The sequence below is a fragment of the Coregonus lavaretus genome (assembly GCF_964263955.1).
Source record: "Coregonus lavaretus genome assembly, contig: HAP1_SCAFFOLD_254, whole genome shotgun sequence".
In the NCBI taxonomy this organism is placed as follows: Eukaryota; Metazoa; Chordata; class Actinopteri; order Salmoniformes; family Salmonidae; genus Coregonus; species Coregonus lavaretus.
In genome coordinates, this window is record NW_028157650.1 from 245,001 (window position 1) to 262,539 (window position 17,539).

The 17,539-nt window shown below is 40.1% G+C and overlaps 2 protein-coding genes across 2 annotated transcripts in view; both read right to left on the bottom strand.

Annotated features, from left to right (window-relative positions):
• LOC311125132 (NLR family CARD domain-containing protein 3-like) overlaps positions 1-17,539 on the bottom strand; it is a gene marked incomplete at its 3' end in the record, with an annotated part of 273,187 nt that overhangs the window by 119,464 nt on the left and 136,184 nt on the right. The gene's annotated exons all lie outside the window — the stretch shown is intronic.
• LOC311125119 (NLR family CARD domain-containing protein 3-like) lies at positions 841-9,020 on the bottom strand (the record flags this gene model as incomplete). The annotated part of the gene is made up of 7 exons (XM_084199188.1): positions 841-1,030; positions 3,075-3,248; positions 3,537-5,328; positions 5,850-6,078; positions 6,208-6,292; positions 6,618-6,734; positions 8,938-9,020. The coding sequence occupies 7 exons, from the start codon at positions 9,018-9,020 to the stop codon at positions 841-843; spliced, it is 2,670 nt and encodes an 889-aa protein (XP_084055314.1).

Genomic DNA, 17,539 nt, shown 5'->3' on the forward strand with positions numbered 1-17,539 from the left:
GTTGGTTGCATTTGCAGTTTTGTTTTGGGTTATGTTTTGCCCGATAGTAACTGAATGGTGGATGATGACTGGAGTAATTTTCTGTCTAAGTGAGTAGATAACATGTTTCTAAACACTACTAAATTAATCCTGATGATGCAATGATTAAGAAAAATCATGAATGAATCATGAATAATAATGAGTGAGAAAGTTAGAGGCTACAACAAAACATGCTAACCTCTCACCATTACCAATAACAGAGGGGGTATGATCCTTGTTCCTCTGTAACTTTCTCATTCATCATCATTCACGATTCATTCATGATTATTCATAATCATGGTAGCGTCCACATGAATGTAGAAGTGTTCAGAAACATCTTATATTCTTACTGACAATACAAGTGAAGTGACTCCAAAATGACAGGACATTATTCACCATTCAGTTTCTATTAGGAAAAACATCATCCAAAACACAACCAAGACAAACTGCAAATGTATTCAACAAGTTTGTAGAATCAAAAGCTTGATGTAATCACTGCAGGTAAGGAATATGGGACCAAATACTAAACTTCTGACTAAATGAATTTGTCCAAATAATTACGACTTCTTCAAATGGGAGAACTAGACACATAAAACGCTTTCGTATGTAAACGGAAAAACAGAAATGTATGAAAAACCTAAAATAAAAGGTGACATTCTGTACTGTTGCCTAATATGAAACATTATATCTCAAATACAAAATGCTGGAGCATAGCACCAAATATAAAACTGTAAGCTTCACTATCCAAACACATATGGTGTGGACTATGTGTGCCTGGTAAACACATGTGGATCTGGTGAACAGTTATCAGTTGTTGACCAACTACAGGAATACTGACCTCAGAGTCTCCAGTTTACAGTGGGGATTTCCCAGTCCAGCAGAGAGCAGCTTCACTCCTGAATCCTTCAGGTCATTGTTACTCAGATCCAGCTCTCTCAGGTGTGAGGGGTTTGACCTCAGAGCTGAGATCAGAGAAGCACAGCCTTCCTCTGTGACTAGACAGCGTGACAGCCTGCAAAGAGTCAAATCATATTAAAACCAAACTGCTATTCTTTGGTGGTGAAAATAGTGGCAGTATATGTTTTCTACATTTTCAGATATATCAGTGTCCTGAAACCTGACATATCTATTCATAAATGAATGTATCATTATTAGAAATGACAAATTATCAAAGAATTGCAAAAATGCATTGCAAAAATGCATATGACAAATATTTGAGTAGACTGACCAGAGCAGTTTAAAAATCAGTATCAGTCAAAAGACAGACAGTGAGGTATCATTATTAGAAATGACAAATTATCAACGTTTTGCTTGTAGAGAGACAAATATAAAAGTACAAATACAGTGGTGTGAAAAAGTGTTTGCCCCCTTCCTGATGTGTTATTTGTTTGCATGTTTGTCACACTTAAATGTTTCAGATCATCAAACAAATTTAAATATTAGTCAAAGATAAAATGCAGTTTTGAAATGAAGGTTGTTATTATTAAGGGAAAACAAAATCCAAACCTACATGGCCCTGTGTGAAAAAGTGTTTGCCCCCCCTGTTATAACACAACTCAACTGTGGTTTATCACACCTGAGTTCAATTCCTCTAGCCACACCCAGGCCTGATTACTGCCACACCTGTTCTCAATCAAGGAATCACTTAAATAGGACCTGCCTGACAAAGTTAAGTAGACCAAAAGATCCTCAAAAGCTAGACATCATGCCGAGATCCAAAGAAATTCAGGAACAAATGAGAAAGAAAGTAATTGAGATCCATCAGTCTGGAAAAGGTTATAAAGCCATTTCTAAAGCTTTGGGACTCCAGCGAACCACAGTGAGAGCCATTATCCACAAATGGCGAAAACATGGAACAGTGGTGAACCTTTCCAGGAGTGACCAGCCGACCAAAATGACCCCAAGAGCGTAGCGACGACTCATCCAAGAGATCACAAAAGACCCCACAACAACATACAAAGAGCTGCAGGCCTCACTTACTCAGTTAAAGTCAGTGTTCATGACTCCACCATAAGAAAGAGACTGGGCAAAAATGGCCTGCATGGCAGAGTTCCAAGAGGAAAACCACTGCTGAGCAAAAAAAACATTAAGGCTCGCCTCGTTTTTGCCAGAAAACATCTTGATGATCCCCAAGACCTTTGGGAAAATACTCTGTGGACTGACGAGACAAAAGTTGAACTTTTTGGAAGGTGTGTGTCCCATTACATCTGGCATAAAAGTAACACCGCATTTCAGAAAAAGAACATCATACCAACAGTAAAATATGGTGGTGGTAGTGTGATGGTCTGGGCCTGTTTTGCTGCTTCAGGACCTGGAAGACTTGCTGTGATAAATGGAACCATGAATTCTGCTGTCTACCAAAAAATCCTGAAGGTGAATGTCCGGCCATCTGTTTGTGACCTCAAGCTGAAGCAAACTTGGATTCTGCAGCAGGACAATGATCCAAAACACACCAGCAAGTTCACCTCTGAATGGCTGAAGGAAAACAAAATGAAGACTTTGGAGTGCCCTAGTCAAAGTCCTGACCTGAATCCTATTGAGATGCTGTGACATGACCTTAAAAAGGCAGTTCATGCTCGAAAACCCTCCAATGTGGCTGAATTACAACAATTCTGCAAAGATGAGTGGGCCAAAATTCCTCCAGAGCGCTGTAAAAACTTCATTGGAATTCAAATGTTTGATTGCAGTTGTTGCTGCTAAGGGTGGCCCAACCAGATATTAGGTTGTAGGGGGCAATCACTTTTTCACACAGGGCCATGTGGGTTTGGATTTTGTTTTCCCTTAATAATAACAACCTTCATTTCAAAACTGCATTTTGTGTTTACTTGTGTTATCTTTGACTAATATTTAAATTTGTTTGATGATCTGAAACATTTAAGTGTGACAAACATGCAAACAAATAAGAAATCAGAAAGGGGGCAAACACTTTTTCACACCACTGTAAAACTGAAAGCTTCACTGTCCAAACACATATGTTGTGGACTATGTGTGCCTGGTAAACACATGTGGATCTGGTGAACAGTTATCACTTGTTGACCAACTACAGGAATACTGACCTCAGAGTCTCCAGTTTACAGTGGGGATTCCCCAGTCCAGCAGAGAGCAGCATCACTCCTGAATCCTTCAGGTCATTGTTACTCAGATCCAGCTCTCTCAGGTGTGAGGGGTTTGACTTCAGAGCTGAGACCAGAGAAGCACAGCCTTTCTCTGTGACTAGACAGCCTGACAGCCTGACAAAGAGATCATCATGATATCACAAACACACTGTTAATTTAACACCAGTAGTGTAGAAGGACAATGGCAGATGCATTTGGTTTATTCTCTTAAACAACATATAGATTCATCTTCCGTCTCCTAGAATTGCATGGTCATATTGTTATACTAATATGAACATCAATGCATTGATTCAGTACGTTTTTCAATGTAATATGATATATTATATACATATTATAATACATATATTTCTCTGAACATTTCTTCCTGATGATTAGTACTTAAATGTCATGTTATGTACTCACAGAGCAGCTCTGGAGGCTTTGACCACTGGCAGCAGCCTCAGAAGACCTTCCTCTGATCTGGAGTATTTCTTCAGGTCAAACACATCAAGCTCATTTTCAGAAGTCAGCAACACAAAGACCAGAGCTGACCACTGTGCAGGTGACAGTTCTTCTTCTGAGAGACTTCCTGATCTCAGGTAGCGTTGGATCTCCTCCACTAGAGAATGGTCATTCAGTTCATTCAGACAGTGAAACAGATTGATACACCTCTCTGGAGAGGGATTCTCCCTGATCTTCTCCTTGATGTACTTGACTGTTTCTTCATGGCTCTGTGAGCTGCTTCTTGTCTTTGTCAGTAGACCTCGTAAGTGCTTCTGATTGGACTCCAGTGAGAGGCCCAGAAGGAAGCGGAGGAAAAGGTCCAGGTTTCCTGTCTCACTTTGTAAGGCTTTAACCACAGCACTCTTGTAGACAGTAACTTTACGCTTGTGTCTGATTCTCACAGAAAAGTTCCTGGACGTTGATTGAGGTTTGGCCATTAGATTCTCATTGTTGTTGATGAATGAGAGGAACACATATACAGCAGCCAGAAACTCCTGAATGCTCAGATGCACGAAGCAGTACACCTTGTCCTGGTACAGCCCACATTCCTCTTTAAAGATCTGTGTGCACAATCCTGAGTACACTGAGGCTTCATTGACATCAATGCCAGCCTCTTTCAGGTCTTCTTCATAGAAAATCAGATTGCCATTCACAAGCTGTTGAAAAGCCAGTTTTCCCAGTGACAGAATGCTCTCTTTATTCCAGTGTGGATCTGTCTCTTCTTTCCCAAGATATTTTTCATTCTTCTGTTTGGTATGAAACTCCACAAGGTGTATGAACATCTCAGTCAGGGTCTTGGGCATATCTTCTCTCTTATGTTTCAGCATGTGTTCAAGGACTATTGCAGAAATCCAACAGAAGACTGGAATGTGGCACATGATGTGGAGGCTCCTTGATGTCTTTATGTGTGAGATGATTCTGCTGGCCAGATCCTCATCACTGAATCTCTTCCTGAAGTACTCCTCCTTCTGTGGGTCATTGAACCCTCGTACCTCTGTCACCTGGTCAACACACCCTGAAGGGATCTGATTGGCTGCTGCAGGTCGGGTAGTTATCCAGAGGAGAGCAGAGGGAAGCAGATTTCCCTTGATGAGATTTGTCAGCAGAACATCCACTGAGGTTGACTTTGTGACGTCACAACAGATCTTGTTCTTCTGGAAGTCTAGGGGCAGTCGGCACTCATCCAGACCATCAAAGATGAACAGAACTTTGTACTTGTCGTAGTTGGAGATTCTTGATTGTTTGGTTTCCTGTGAGAAGTGATTGAGAAGTTCAATCAAAGTGTGTTTTTCACCTTTCATCAAATTCAGCTCCCGAAAAGGGAATGAAAATACAAATTGGACATCCTGATTTGCTTTTCCTTCAGCCCAGTCCAGAATGAACTTCTGCACAGAGACTGTTTTTCCAATGCCAGCGACTCCCTTTGTCAGCACAGTTCTGATAAGTTTGTCTTGTCCAGTTAAGGGTTTGAAGATGTCGTTACATTTGATTGCAGTCTCTGGTCTTGCTTGTTTCCTGGTTGTTGTCTCAATCTGTCTCAGCTCATGTTCATTATTGACCTCTTTTGTTCCACCCTCTGTGATGTAGAGCTCTGTGTAGATCTTATTGAGAAGTGTTGGGTTTCCTTGTTTAGCGATCCCCTCAAAAACACATTGAAACTTCTTCTTTAGATTAGATTTGAGTTCACGTTGGCAAATCACAGCAAGCTCATCTGAATGAAGAACTAACACAGAGGATATTAATATTACATCAGTTTTAATGCCTACAGTATTGTAAGACTGTGTCATAAAGTTTTAAATTAAAAGTGTACATTTTTAATGCATTCCACACTGGAGTGACTGATTCTATCACTATTATTATTTGGCATTATTAAAGTTGCCTATATTTCTCTTTCTGTCTAAATTAATCACCACTCTCTCTCTCTCTCTCTCTCTCTCTCTCTCTCTCTCTCTCTCTCTCTCTCTCTCTCTCTCTCTCTCTCTCTCTCTCTCTCTCTCTCTCTCTCTCTCTCTCTCTCTCTCCCTCTCTCTCTCTCTCTCTCCTCTGTCTCTCCTCTTCTCTCTGTCTAAATTAATCAACACAACACACCCCTGCTGCTACTTGATGAGGTCACTAGGTGTTGTGTTAAGGCTGCTACAATATCATTGAGTTACACAGCTACTTTAGCTGTACTTTAGCTACAGCTTTTAAATGTTCTAAAACAGCATTCAACATGAGGCAGACAGCTCTTACTTTTCTCCAGTGTGTCAGCAAGCTCCTTCTGGTTCATTTTCCTCAGGACGTGCAGTGTGATCTTCAGAGCCCCCTCTCTGGCACTGCTCTCCTGCTTCTCATCTTCAGCATCCACCACTTCCTTATCCTGCTTCTGACTCTCAAAGCCTTCTGGGAGTTCTGGACTAAGAATCCTCTTGAACATCTTCAGCTCGTTCTTCACAAATGTCATAATATTCTCTTCAAGCAACTGAAATAAATCAAGTAAATAAGTTAAGCAAGAGACTAAATGCTTTCTCATTGACACATTAATGAATGATTGACAGATCAACTTAACTTGAGGTAAACAAAAACAAATCTACATAACAGGTCCACATACACTGAATATGGAGGCCAGGTCTGTTTGATGACTCTGGGAAGACTGACCACTGAGAATCTCTGACTCTGATCTCTCCTGTTGGTTTCTGTGGACAAAACATCAGATTAGATCTCCTCCTCACACACACACACACACACACACACACACACACACACACACACACACACACACACACACACACACACACACACACACACACACACACACACACACACACACTTACACACACAAACACACACAGGGAGGGAATGTAGTGTTGGTTTGATTTTGTTTTAGGACTATGAAAATGGAAAAAAGGTTTAGTCTATGGATTATGAAAACAACAAAAATAAATGGGAAAATGGGAGAGGAGAAATGACTAGAGACAGTGTTGTTTAACTCACTGACCATGACCCATGAGTTCTTCTTACCTTTGTTCAGTAGAAAAGTCTCCCTCTCTAAAGTGTATAGGACGACCCATAGACCAGTCACTCTTCATGGACACACAGCTGGGTACAGGGGAGGCTGGTCTCTCCTGTTTGATTGGGCTTCAACACAACAGAGAAAAACATTACGTCTCTCATCTACTCTGAGCTCAGATGGGGAAACATTAGAAGAGTTTCATTCCAAAACGCTATATATCCATTTTCAGAAATGTTGGTAAATTAGATTTTATTGTTTAAAGAAATTATGAAAGAGATTGGTGTGTTTTTTCAGTAGCTAATCATTGTATGCGCTTGTTCAACGACAGACATGTATTTGTTTAAAATCTATCACTTGATGGTTTCATTTCAGAGAGACAAATAATGATGTTTTTTTGCAAAATGTTCTATATCTGCCTCACTCTCAGAGAAATAAGTAGTACTGCTAGGTTTTACACAGTAATAATATATCTGCCTCACTCTCAGAGAAATAAGTAGTACTGCTAGGTTTTACACAGTAATAATATATCTGCCTCACTCTCAGAGAAATAAGTAGTACTGCTAGGTTTTACACAGTAATAATATATCTGCCTCACTCTCAGAGAAATAAGTAGTACTGCTAGGTTTTACACAGTAATAATATATCTGCCTCACTCTCAGAGAAATAACTAGTACTGCTAGGTTTTACACAGTCAAATGTGGCAGACCGGCTCGATTCGGTCTTATGTAGCAAAATTTGAAATTGTGTATTTTACATTTGATAAAAGTAGAGACTCAGTTAGAAAAAGGTAAATCATACACTACAGTTGAGGAACAATGGGAAAGTTATTCTGCTTTGAAAGATGATAAACTTGTAACCTCACTTTTGAGAAAATGGCCTTTGAATGTTTTGGTTCACCTACTGGAGAGCTCTTCTTTATCTACAGTGGTATTACTTTGGCAGATAATGTCACCCATCTAAATAAATAGTGTATATATATATACAGTGGGGAGAACAAGTATTTGATACACTGCCGATTTTGCAGGTTTTCCTACTTACAAAGCATGTAGAGGTCTGTAATTTTTATCATAGGTACACTTCAACTGTGAGAGACGGAATCTAAAACAAAAATCCAGAAAATCACATTGTATGATTTTTAAGTAATTAATTTGCATTTTATTGCATGACATAAGTAGCCGTAACCTTGTTAATAATCAGTTACCTGAGGTAAACCTACAGGGTTAACGCTCACCAAGTAGCAGTAACCTTGTTAATAATAAGAATAGCGAGTGAAAAGGATCTGGCTACACTCATACTGTCACTGACCATTACGCAAAAAAAGCTAATTGAACAATAAACTTCGGTGTCTCAACACTGTATCGAACTCCGTCGTTATTCCCCAACATCACCTCAGCCCACTCTGCGCGTAACTGGACAATATGCTTGGCGCCAAACCGTACGTGGATACGGACAGTTCTGTACGGGGAGGCGGACAGTTTCAGAACGGGGACATGAGCACTGCCACACAATAAACTAAAAGCAGTCTTTAAAGTCGGGTACATTAGTAATATTCATTTTTTATTATGTCAATCAAAATAAAATCGTTTTTTAAAACAAGATTTTGAGATCTGGGCACGTATTCAAAAAGCGTCTCAGAGTAGAAAAATTGGTCCTCTCTCTCCCCAGACAGACTAATTTAATACTGGGTCATTACAATATTTTGAGATCTGGGCCCATATCCAAAAAGCGTCTCAGAGTAGAAAATGTAGCGTATAAGTGCTGAGAATAAAGCCGTTTTAGTCCTACTCTTATGGGTATAAATTAAAGCTATGCATGAAGCCTCTTTATTCATAAGTGTCCCACCTAGTTGGCAGATATTTAGGACACCTCATGAGCTGTCCTAACCAGTTAAGAGGTACCAGCAGGTGTCTTGATAATAGAAACATGCAGCGTGTCAGTGGTTTCTGTGCCACATGTAATTGCTTTGGAGCAGTGGTGACCTGTCATTCAGGGCAGAGCCCCACCTGTTTAGCAGATGCTCTTACCCAGAGCTTTTACAGTAAGTGCATTCATCTTAAGATAGCTAGGTGAGACAACCAGATAATACAGTCAAATATACAGGATACGAACATTCAATTTCAGCTAAACAATGGATATATAGCGTTTTGCAATAAAAATAATAATAATGATATACATCTAAAATCTATTAATTAAACATCTGAGAAAAGTAATATTGAAGGTTAAGCAACCATAAGCAACCATTTCTGATTAAATAACACGTGAAAAATTATGGAAATAGCATTTAGGAAATAAACTCTTAATAATTCTTAAACAAAATTGTCATCTCACCTCTTAGCTTTGGTGTCATGTTCCCCAGAGAGACTCATTTTAGAGGCAGGGCCCCCCTCCTCTTTCTCCCCAGAGAGACTCATTTTAGACCACTGACCCCTAAACAGAAATCCAACATGTTGGTTGTAGTTAACACAGTAATTCTTGAATGTGAATTGTTATCATTTATTAATTATCTCTTACAAAACATTTACTAACAGACATATCGAAACAGTCAGGTGATTTAATGCAATCACATGAACATGTAGTTGTGACATCTCTTCTCCATGGCCATGTCACACACTTAATTGTTTTCATTAAAAGTCGACCATTTACTATCTTTGAATCTGTTATTTTCTAAACGTATCTGAGAATGTAGACAGAAGGGCTAAAACAGGCTTGATTGATCTGGGGGGGATCAGTGATCTATACAGAAAGGTTTTTTGCAACAATTAAGAGATTTTATATTATTTAAAGTAGGCTAGGTTATAATGTAAAACAGTTTTTTTGTTGTTGTGTAAAGCAGATCAAGGTCTATACCTCAGCAAGTGGCGACCCGTCATTCAGGGCAGGTGGCCTTTCCTGTTTTGCATGTTATTGTGGCATTAATACATGTCACATATCAGTTTGCTAACAATTTAAAAAATATATACACTACCGGTCAAAAGTTTTAGAACACATACTCATTCAAGGGTTCGTCTTTATTTTTACTATTTTCTACATTGTAGAATAATAGTGAAGACATCAAAACTATGAAATAACACATATAGAATCATTTAGTAACCAAAAAAGTGTTAAAGAAATCAAAATATATTTTATATTTGAGATTCTTCAAATAGCCACCCTTTGCCTTGATGACAGCTTTGCACACTCTTGGCATTCTCTCAACCAGCGACCCGTCATTCAGGGCAGGTGGCCTTTCCTGTTTTGCATGTTATTTTGGCATTAATACGTGTCACATATCAGTTTGCAAAAAAAATTTAATAAATAAATATATATATATCATTGAGTTAATAAAGCCGCAAAAAAACATGGTCTCTTTTTTGTTTTCTTGAGTAAGGCAGCTCCAAAATGCAGGTATTTCAGCCTAGCTCAGTGCTTTCTGTGGTGGTGGGGCAAGCCAGCGGAAAATACAGAGCGCTGCGCCGTGATTGGCTCACTGTTCTGTCACTCATTGGGATACTACGTCACTACCAAGTCTAAGGGTAGAGCTAGAAAAGTCAAGCCCCTTGGGTGCTGCCATAGAGTTACATTAGAAGTGCCCATCCAAGAAGTTCATTGGCCACAGATAAAATGACATCAAATCACATTATATCTACAGTAGCTTTGATTGGACTGATCATGTCAACATCAAAAATCTTAGCCAGCAGTCATCATCATGAATCAAGTCGACAATCTACAGGCAAATCCTTTTTATTCCTTGTCATATGAAGATAAATAATGAAGAGAAATGATAGGACAGCTGTCGGGACTCTGCTGTCGGGACTCTGCTGTCGGGACTCTGCTGTCGGGACTCTGCTGTTGGGACTCTGCTGTTGGGACTCTGCTGTCGGGACTCTGCTGTTGGGACTCTGCTGTCGGGACTCTGCTGTCGGGACTCTGCTGTTGGGACTCTGCTGTTGGGACTCTGCTTTATGTAGGCCCTAACAGATTGTGGGCACCGTTTGTCACCGTTATAGTGCAATGAATGTATTGTTTAGTGTTGTGTTGTGGAGTGGCTTTGCTGGCATGCATCCCCCTTTATTTATGTTTTGCCCCACCATGATTGACATGCTAAAATCACCACTGACCTCAGCTATAGCCTAGATGACCAGCCTAAACCTGTTCAGATCAGTTCCCATAACGTTATAACAGTAACAGTAGCAGGAGCCTAGTCCTGATACAGATGGAGGTCTATACCTCAGCTATAGCCTACATATCCTAGATGACCAGCCTAAACCTGTTCAGATCAGTTCCCATAACGTTATAGACCTAACAGTAGCAGGACAGAGCTTGTAGCCTAGGCATGGTATTTTACACACCATTTCAAACGGAGACTATCAGGTTTGTCAGCATGATAAGTGATCATAGCTCAAACCTACTCTGACCATTGAATGTCTGACGTCGACCTAACCTTATAATAGTTTGTAGTTTAGCCTAGACCTACGAGAGTCTGCCCGTCTTTCCTACATATCAACACATTCATCCGACTTCTAATGTTACCGAGAAATATGTGCCACAGTTTCAACAGCCATTGTGTAACTGCGTAGGCTACACACTTACTTTCACGTTCATATGAGGAAATCACATAACTTCTTACAGTCGCTGGTGCAGCCGCCTGTTCTCTTGCAGATGAAGTAGCTTTTATAGGCGACTCATTCAACCAGCCTAAACAACAGTAAATAAAAGATGTCAAATGGTCAAAAGTCAATCCTGATATAGCCATGTACATCAAAGAGAGGTGTATTGCTACAGATGTAGGATCTTAATTTTAGCCAGTTTGCTACAGCAGGAAAATAATCCTGCAGCAACAGGACATTTAAATTATTATGGGAATGGCCGGCAGGGATGTAGCTCAGTTGGTAGAGCATGGCATTTGCAACGCCAGAGTTGTGGGTTCGATTCCAGTATAAAAAATTAAAATGTATGCGCTCGCAATGTAAGTCGCTTTGGATAAGAGCGTCTGCTAAATGACTAAAATGTAAAAAATCACCATGTAGAATTATGTGTACAGATGTAGGATCTTAATTTGATCACCCCCCACTGCAGAATAACTTTCCCTCAACGCAGTAAATTTAAAACTTGTAGTGTATTTGAGGTTTTAAAAGGCTTCTGAAGTTTGTAATTTCCACTTAGAAATGGCAGACTTGAGTTTCCCTTACTAAAAATGTATCAACCGCTACGAAAATGTCCATTAATTATAATTCACATTTCCTGTTGCTGCAGGAACATTTTCCTGCTGTAGCAAACTGGCTCAAATTAAGATCCTACATATGTACATGCAAATGTACTTGGCGAATAAAGGTGATTCTGATTCTGCAAAGGTTGAGTCTCTAGATTCCCTTGCTGCTCTGGGGAAATAATGAAATGGAAATCATGGGCGATTTAAACCGGGACTGGTTATCCTCAAACTTTGAGACCATGTCATTTGTTATATTTCACTCTATTGATAAAGGTAGCTAGAAGGCTGAACCCAGAAGACAACTTTAAATCAACACCTACTGATATTATCCTAAAATCCTTTCACTCATATTGTTGTGTCTCTTTGTTCAACGGACGTCGGGTAGCCTGTGATATTAATATTGTAGCAAACAGCGGGGCAGGGCAGTGAACCCAGGTCGCTGGCCAAAACTAGGTTAACCCTATTGCTGCGATTGGAATTGTAACCTGTCTCACACTGCCCCCTATAAAAGCAAGTCCTGTGCTTCGACTACTCAGACCCCTCACACATCCGGGCCGTGCAATCTGATGGCCTCACAGACACCATACTACTTCTGACACCAATGTAGCAAACAGCGGGGCAGGGAAGTGAACCCAGGTTGCACTTGTAAAAAGGCAAACAACCTACGCATCGCGCCACTGGCGCCAATTGGGTTACTTGGTTGGAATTGCATCATAGTACATGGGAATAATGATGCATTTTATTTAGTAAAGTGGTTTCTTGCATCAAACACAACAACATTTTCAGTCACCTCCTCCTTGTGTGAAGGACAAGTAGATAAACAGGTTAATGTCAAGCTCTGCATGTTTTTTGGAATGTCTCATGGAATGTAGGCTTACATTGAACACCACACATTGGCTGCTACTGTAGGCTGAATGATAGAACAGCTATTTCCATGTTAAATGTTATTGGAGGCCTTTTTTATATTATGATCAAATAGCCTACTTGGTCTCTGTTAAAACTGTAACTTAAAGTGGGTACAGCCTCAGTGTTCACAGTAAACTCACGCCGGAAGATGCACAGATCGCTACACTATAGTAGAACTATGATACAATTACATTTATCATACGAAATGTGAAATGTAGAACTATGACGAATGAATATTGATGTATTGAATTCACAGGAGGTTGGTGGCACCTTAATTGGGGAGGACGGGCTTGTGGTAATGGCTGGAGCGGAAAAGGTGGAATGGTATCATTAATATGAGCCGTCCTCCCCTCAGCAACCTCCACTGATTGAATGTGACTTGCCCACGTCCAGTTAGCGCCATTTTGTATGATTAAACTGTCAAGTCATTATATATTTTCCGTTCTGAGAGCACCTTCCTGATGACTGGCACTCTGTACATTCCTATGGATGAGGCCTGAGCTGGAATGTGAAGATAACTGAAGCTAGCTAACTTTAGAAAACCAGTATATCTAGCTAGCATCATAGTCCACCACTCAGGCTAAGTTCAGTTTACAGCATCAGGCAGACATCAACAGCCGAGTTGTAGGCTACTACCTGGGTCGTATTCATTAGTTTACACAGCAGCCAACAGTTTTGCAACAATGCATGAACAGTTTACTCCAAACGCTGTACAACGTGACCTAAACGGTTTCTGTTGCCAAACGTTTTGCTACGGTGGGCACTAATGAACACACACAACCTGTTTTGAGGAAGTGTAAGTTGTTGTTAGTCTTTCCACAGTATTTATTTGTCTCTCTTTCACACAACATACCTTCCTGAGTGAAAAGCGTTAACAGTAGATTAGAAAGAGTAAATTTTTGTTTGTTGCTTGTTGTGTTTTAAGCCTGTTTTGAGAAGACAAGTCTATAGACCTATGATAAAGTACACTCTTAGAAAAAAGAGTTCCAAAAGGGTCCTCTGGCTGTCCCCACAGGAGAACGCTTTTGGGTTCCAGGTAAAACTCTTCTGGCTTCCATGTAGAACCCTCTGTGGAAAGGGTTCTTCATGGAACCCAAAAGGGTTCTACCTAGGACCAAAAAGGGTTCTACAAAGGGTTCTCCTATGGGGACAGCCAATGAAACCTTTTAGATTCTAGATAGTGTAGGAGCGATCACCCTGGGGCACACAGATGGAAACAGAACGAATTCACCCCACGCATCTAATTTATATCCAAAACATTTTAAGGAGAGTAGGCCTATTATAACACAGTCCACAAAACATATCATCAACTATATGAATACACATAACAATATCATCAACTATATTAATACACATAACAATATCATCAACTATATGAATACACATAACAATATCATCAACTATATTAATACACATAACAATATCATCAACTATATTATTACACATAACAATATCATCAACTATATTAATACACATAACAATATCATCAACTATATTAATATCATAACAATATCATCAACTATATGAATACACATAACAATATCATCAACTATATGAATACACATAACAATATCATCAACTATATGAATACACATAACAATATCATCAACTATATTAATACACATAACAATATCATCAACTATATTAATATTATTATAACAATATCATCAACTATATTAATACACATAACAATATCATCAACTATATTATTACACATAACAATATCATCAACTATAATAATACACATAACAATATCATCAACTATATTAATACACATAACAATATCATCAACTATATTAATATCATAACAATCGTCATCTTACCTTTTATATGTCTCTCAATAGAAGTAGAGTCTGGAATGATCATTCGGTGGTGGAAAGTTCCTTTAGTTTGTTCTGCTCATTTCCATATCAGGTTCTACCTGTTCTCTCTCCCACTCCCTGTCTCTTTATAGCTCTTACAATGTGCCTTGGCATACATTCTACAAGTGTCTGGAACTCCAAATGTAGTTCTGATTTAGTGTTCCAAATGAAAACAATTTGATTAAACAGGTTAATATGGTTAAAATACATTAAGACTGAATAATGCTGTGATTGTTTTTATTATTTTGTATTGAAATGTTTGACTTTATTTTCCCTATGTCCTTTCAATATAGGAACAATTTGTGAAATGACAGCCTTCTGTAAATATGGACAAAAGTCTATGGATTCATTTGATGGTATGTGTCTTGCACCATTATGTAAAATGACAGGTTGAGAAACACTGCATCTTCCTAGGTGCATATGTGAGAAGGAACGCAAACTGTCTCCCTATGTGTGCCATCCCTAAACATCAAGTGTTTGTGGTTCATTAAAATGTTTATTGTCAAGGTTGAAAAAAAGAAAACTCTATTGGAGGGATGTGACATCATTCTTCCACAAGAAATTCCATAATTTGGTGTTTTGTTGATGGTTGTCTTCAATTGGGTTGAGACCTGGTGACTGAGACGGCCATGGCATATTGTGAAACATCAGCAAGTTCAGCAGTTTTCATCACTGAAGCTCCTGCCAAACGTGCCCCAACAATCACCAATCGTTAAGCTCTTCCCGAGCAGGGTCGCAGTCTCTCTTCGTTGCAGCTCCTCTCTCCCCAGGGGTAGCAGCTCCTCTCTCCCCAGGGGTAACAGCTCCTCTCTCCCCAGGGGTATCAGCTCCTCTCTCCCCAGGGGTAGCAGCTCCTCTCTCCCCAGGGGTAGCAGCTCCTCTCTCCCCAGGGGTAACAGCTCCTCTCTCCCCAGGGGTTGCAGCTCCTCTCTCCCCAGGGGTAGCAGTTCCTCTCTCCCCAGGGGTAGCAGCTACTCTCTCCCCAGGGGTAGCAGCTCCTCTCTCCCCATGGGTAACAGCTCCTCTCTCCCCAGGGGTATCAGCTCCTCTCTCCCCAGGGGTAACAGCTCCTCTCTCCCCTAGGATTTGGAAACATCGGTGGCTTAGCCCATAGCAGTAGGGGGGTCCGGGAAGGAATTTCAACAGCTAAATCCATTAATACATCACCAGTGTATTGCCAAAAACCACTCAGGAACTTCAAACATAGACTCTGACCTTTCCAATGAGCCAAACTGATTAAAGAATCCCACAGTACCTAAACACACACACACACACTCTCTCTCTCTCTCTCTCTCTCTCTCTCTCTCTCTCTCTCTCTCTCTCTCTCTCTCTCTCTCTCTCTCTCTCTCTCTCTCTCTCTCTCTCTCTCTCTCTCTCTCTCTCTCTCTCTCTCTCTCTCTCTCTCTCTCTCTCTCTCTCTCTCTCTCTCTCTCTCTCTCTCTCTCTCTCTCTCTCTCTGCAGTAATTACAATCCCTATATCAGCAATCTGTCTCTGTGTCTTGTCTGGTGTTTCTCTCCATCATATCCTATTCTTCTGTTGCTGTCTCTATGTCTTGTCTGGTGTCTCTCTCCATCACCAGAAATATTGGTGAGGGTTAGGCCTACTCCAATACAACATTGAAAACATGAAAACACGACTACATAACACCATTAAATACAGTTGGAATATAGTTACAACACTCAAACTGTTTCCATCAAACAGAAAAACAACAAGAAAGCTGGATAAACACATTTAGATTTCTACATACTGCACTTTGCTTCTGCATGACCCATATAGCTGTTTAAGGTCATACAAAGGCAGAGTGCAGTATCAGCATTTAAGGGGTCATAGGTCAGATCAGTGGTCATGGTTGATATGATTGGACAAAAAACCCAACTTTAAAGTCATTTTTCTCAGATTCACTGTTTGCGTAGACTGCTCTTTGCCTTTGTAGGGCAGTAGTTCAGGAGGCTTCCCTTGCCCTTAGTCTGCCTCCTGTCCCTCCTATCGCCATGGAGACACCTTCCTGAAAACAATGACTCCATACTTCATGTCCTTAAAGATTAGAATGTTCCAATGTGGTTGGCCAAAAAGATGACAAGATAGATCACACATTCATCATTCAGGGTTACTATCAAACAGAAATGTCACATTTCTGGTTTGTCCATACCTTGTTTCCTGCTTGTAGCAGTGTGCGTTTACAGGAATCGTTCTCTCTAACTATAAGTCACATGATTTCATGAGAATATTTTTCTGCAGTAAGAGGGTAATGCAAGTGAAGGTGTCCTTGGATCAACGTCAACAAGAGTTATAACCAGCATTGTTAAATTAACTGTTGGAATTGCAAAAAATATATATGTTTTTATTGTCAGATACACCGGATAGGTGCAGTGAAATGTGTCGTGTTACAGGGTCATCCATAGTAGTACAGCACCCATGAAGCAAGTTAGTGTTAAGTGCCTTGCTTAAGGGCACATCAACAGATTTTCACATTGACGGCTCGGGTATTCGAACCAGCGACCTTTCAGTTACTGGCCCAACATTCTAATCACTAGGCAATGTGACCATACCATACCAGGTCACGCCCTAAAAGAAGACAATGTTTAAGTGTTCAAATGTAGTCCATGAAGAGGTATTAGGATTATGTGCACAGCTATTCTGCCGTACAATTGCAAACTGCTGCTACACATTTGGTCAAAGATGAGTTCAGACCTAAATCAGGCTTCGTAGTATCTGTCATATCTTGTGACAAAGTGTCCTGGTTCAATTATCTTCCGTTTCAGAGAAAATGGAGGGTCAAATTTGATGAAACTACAAAATCCCAGTAAAAACCAAGGAAACAACAGTAAGTGAGGTTACTGCCAGCTGGCTTTGTTCCACCATGTTCTACTGCAGTTACTACGGTTTTCCTTGGTATTCTATCAGGCTCTGAGTTCAGGCCATCCCGACCATGACACTCACCCTCACACACTCCATGAGACAGCCAGTGATCC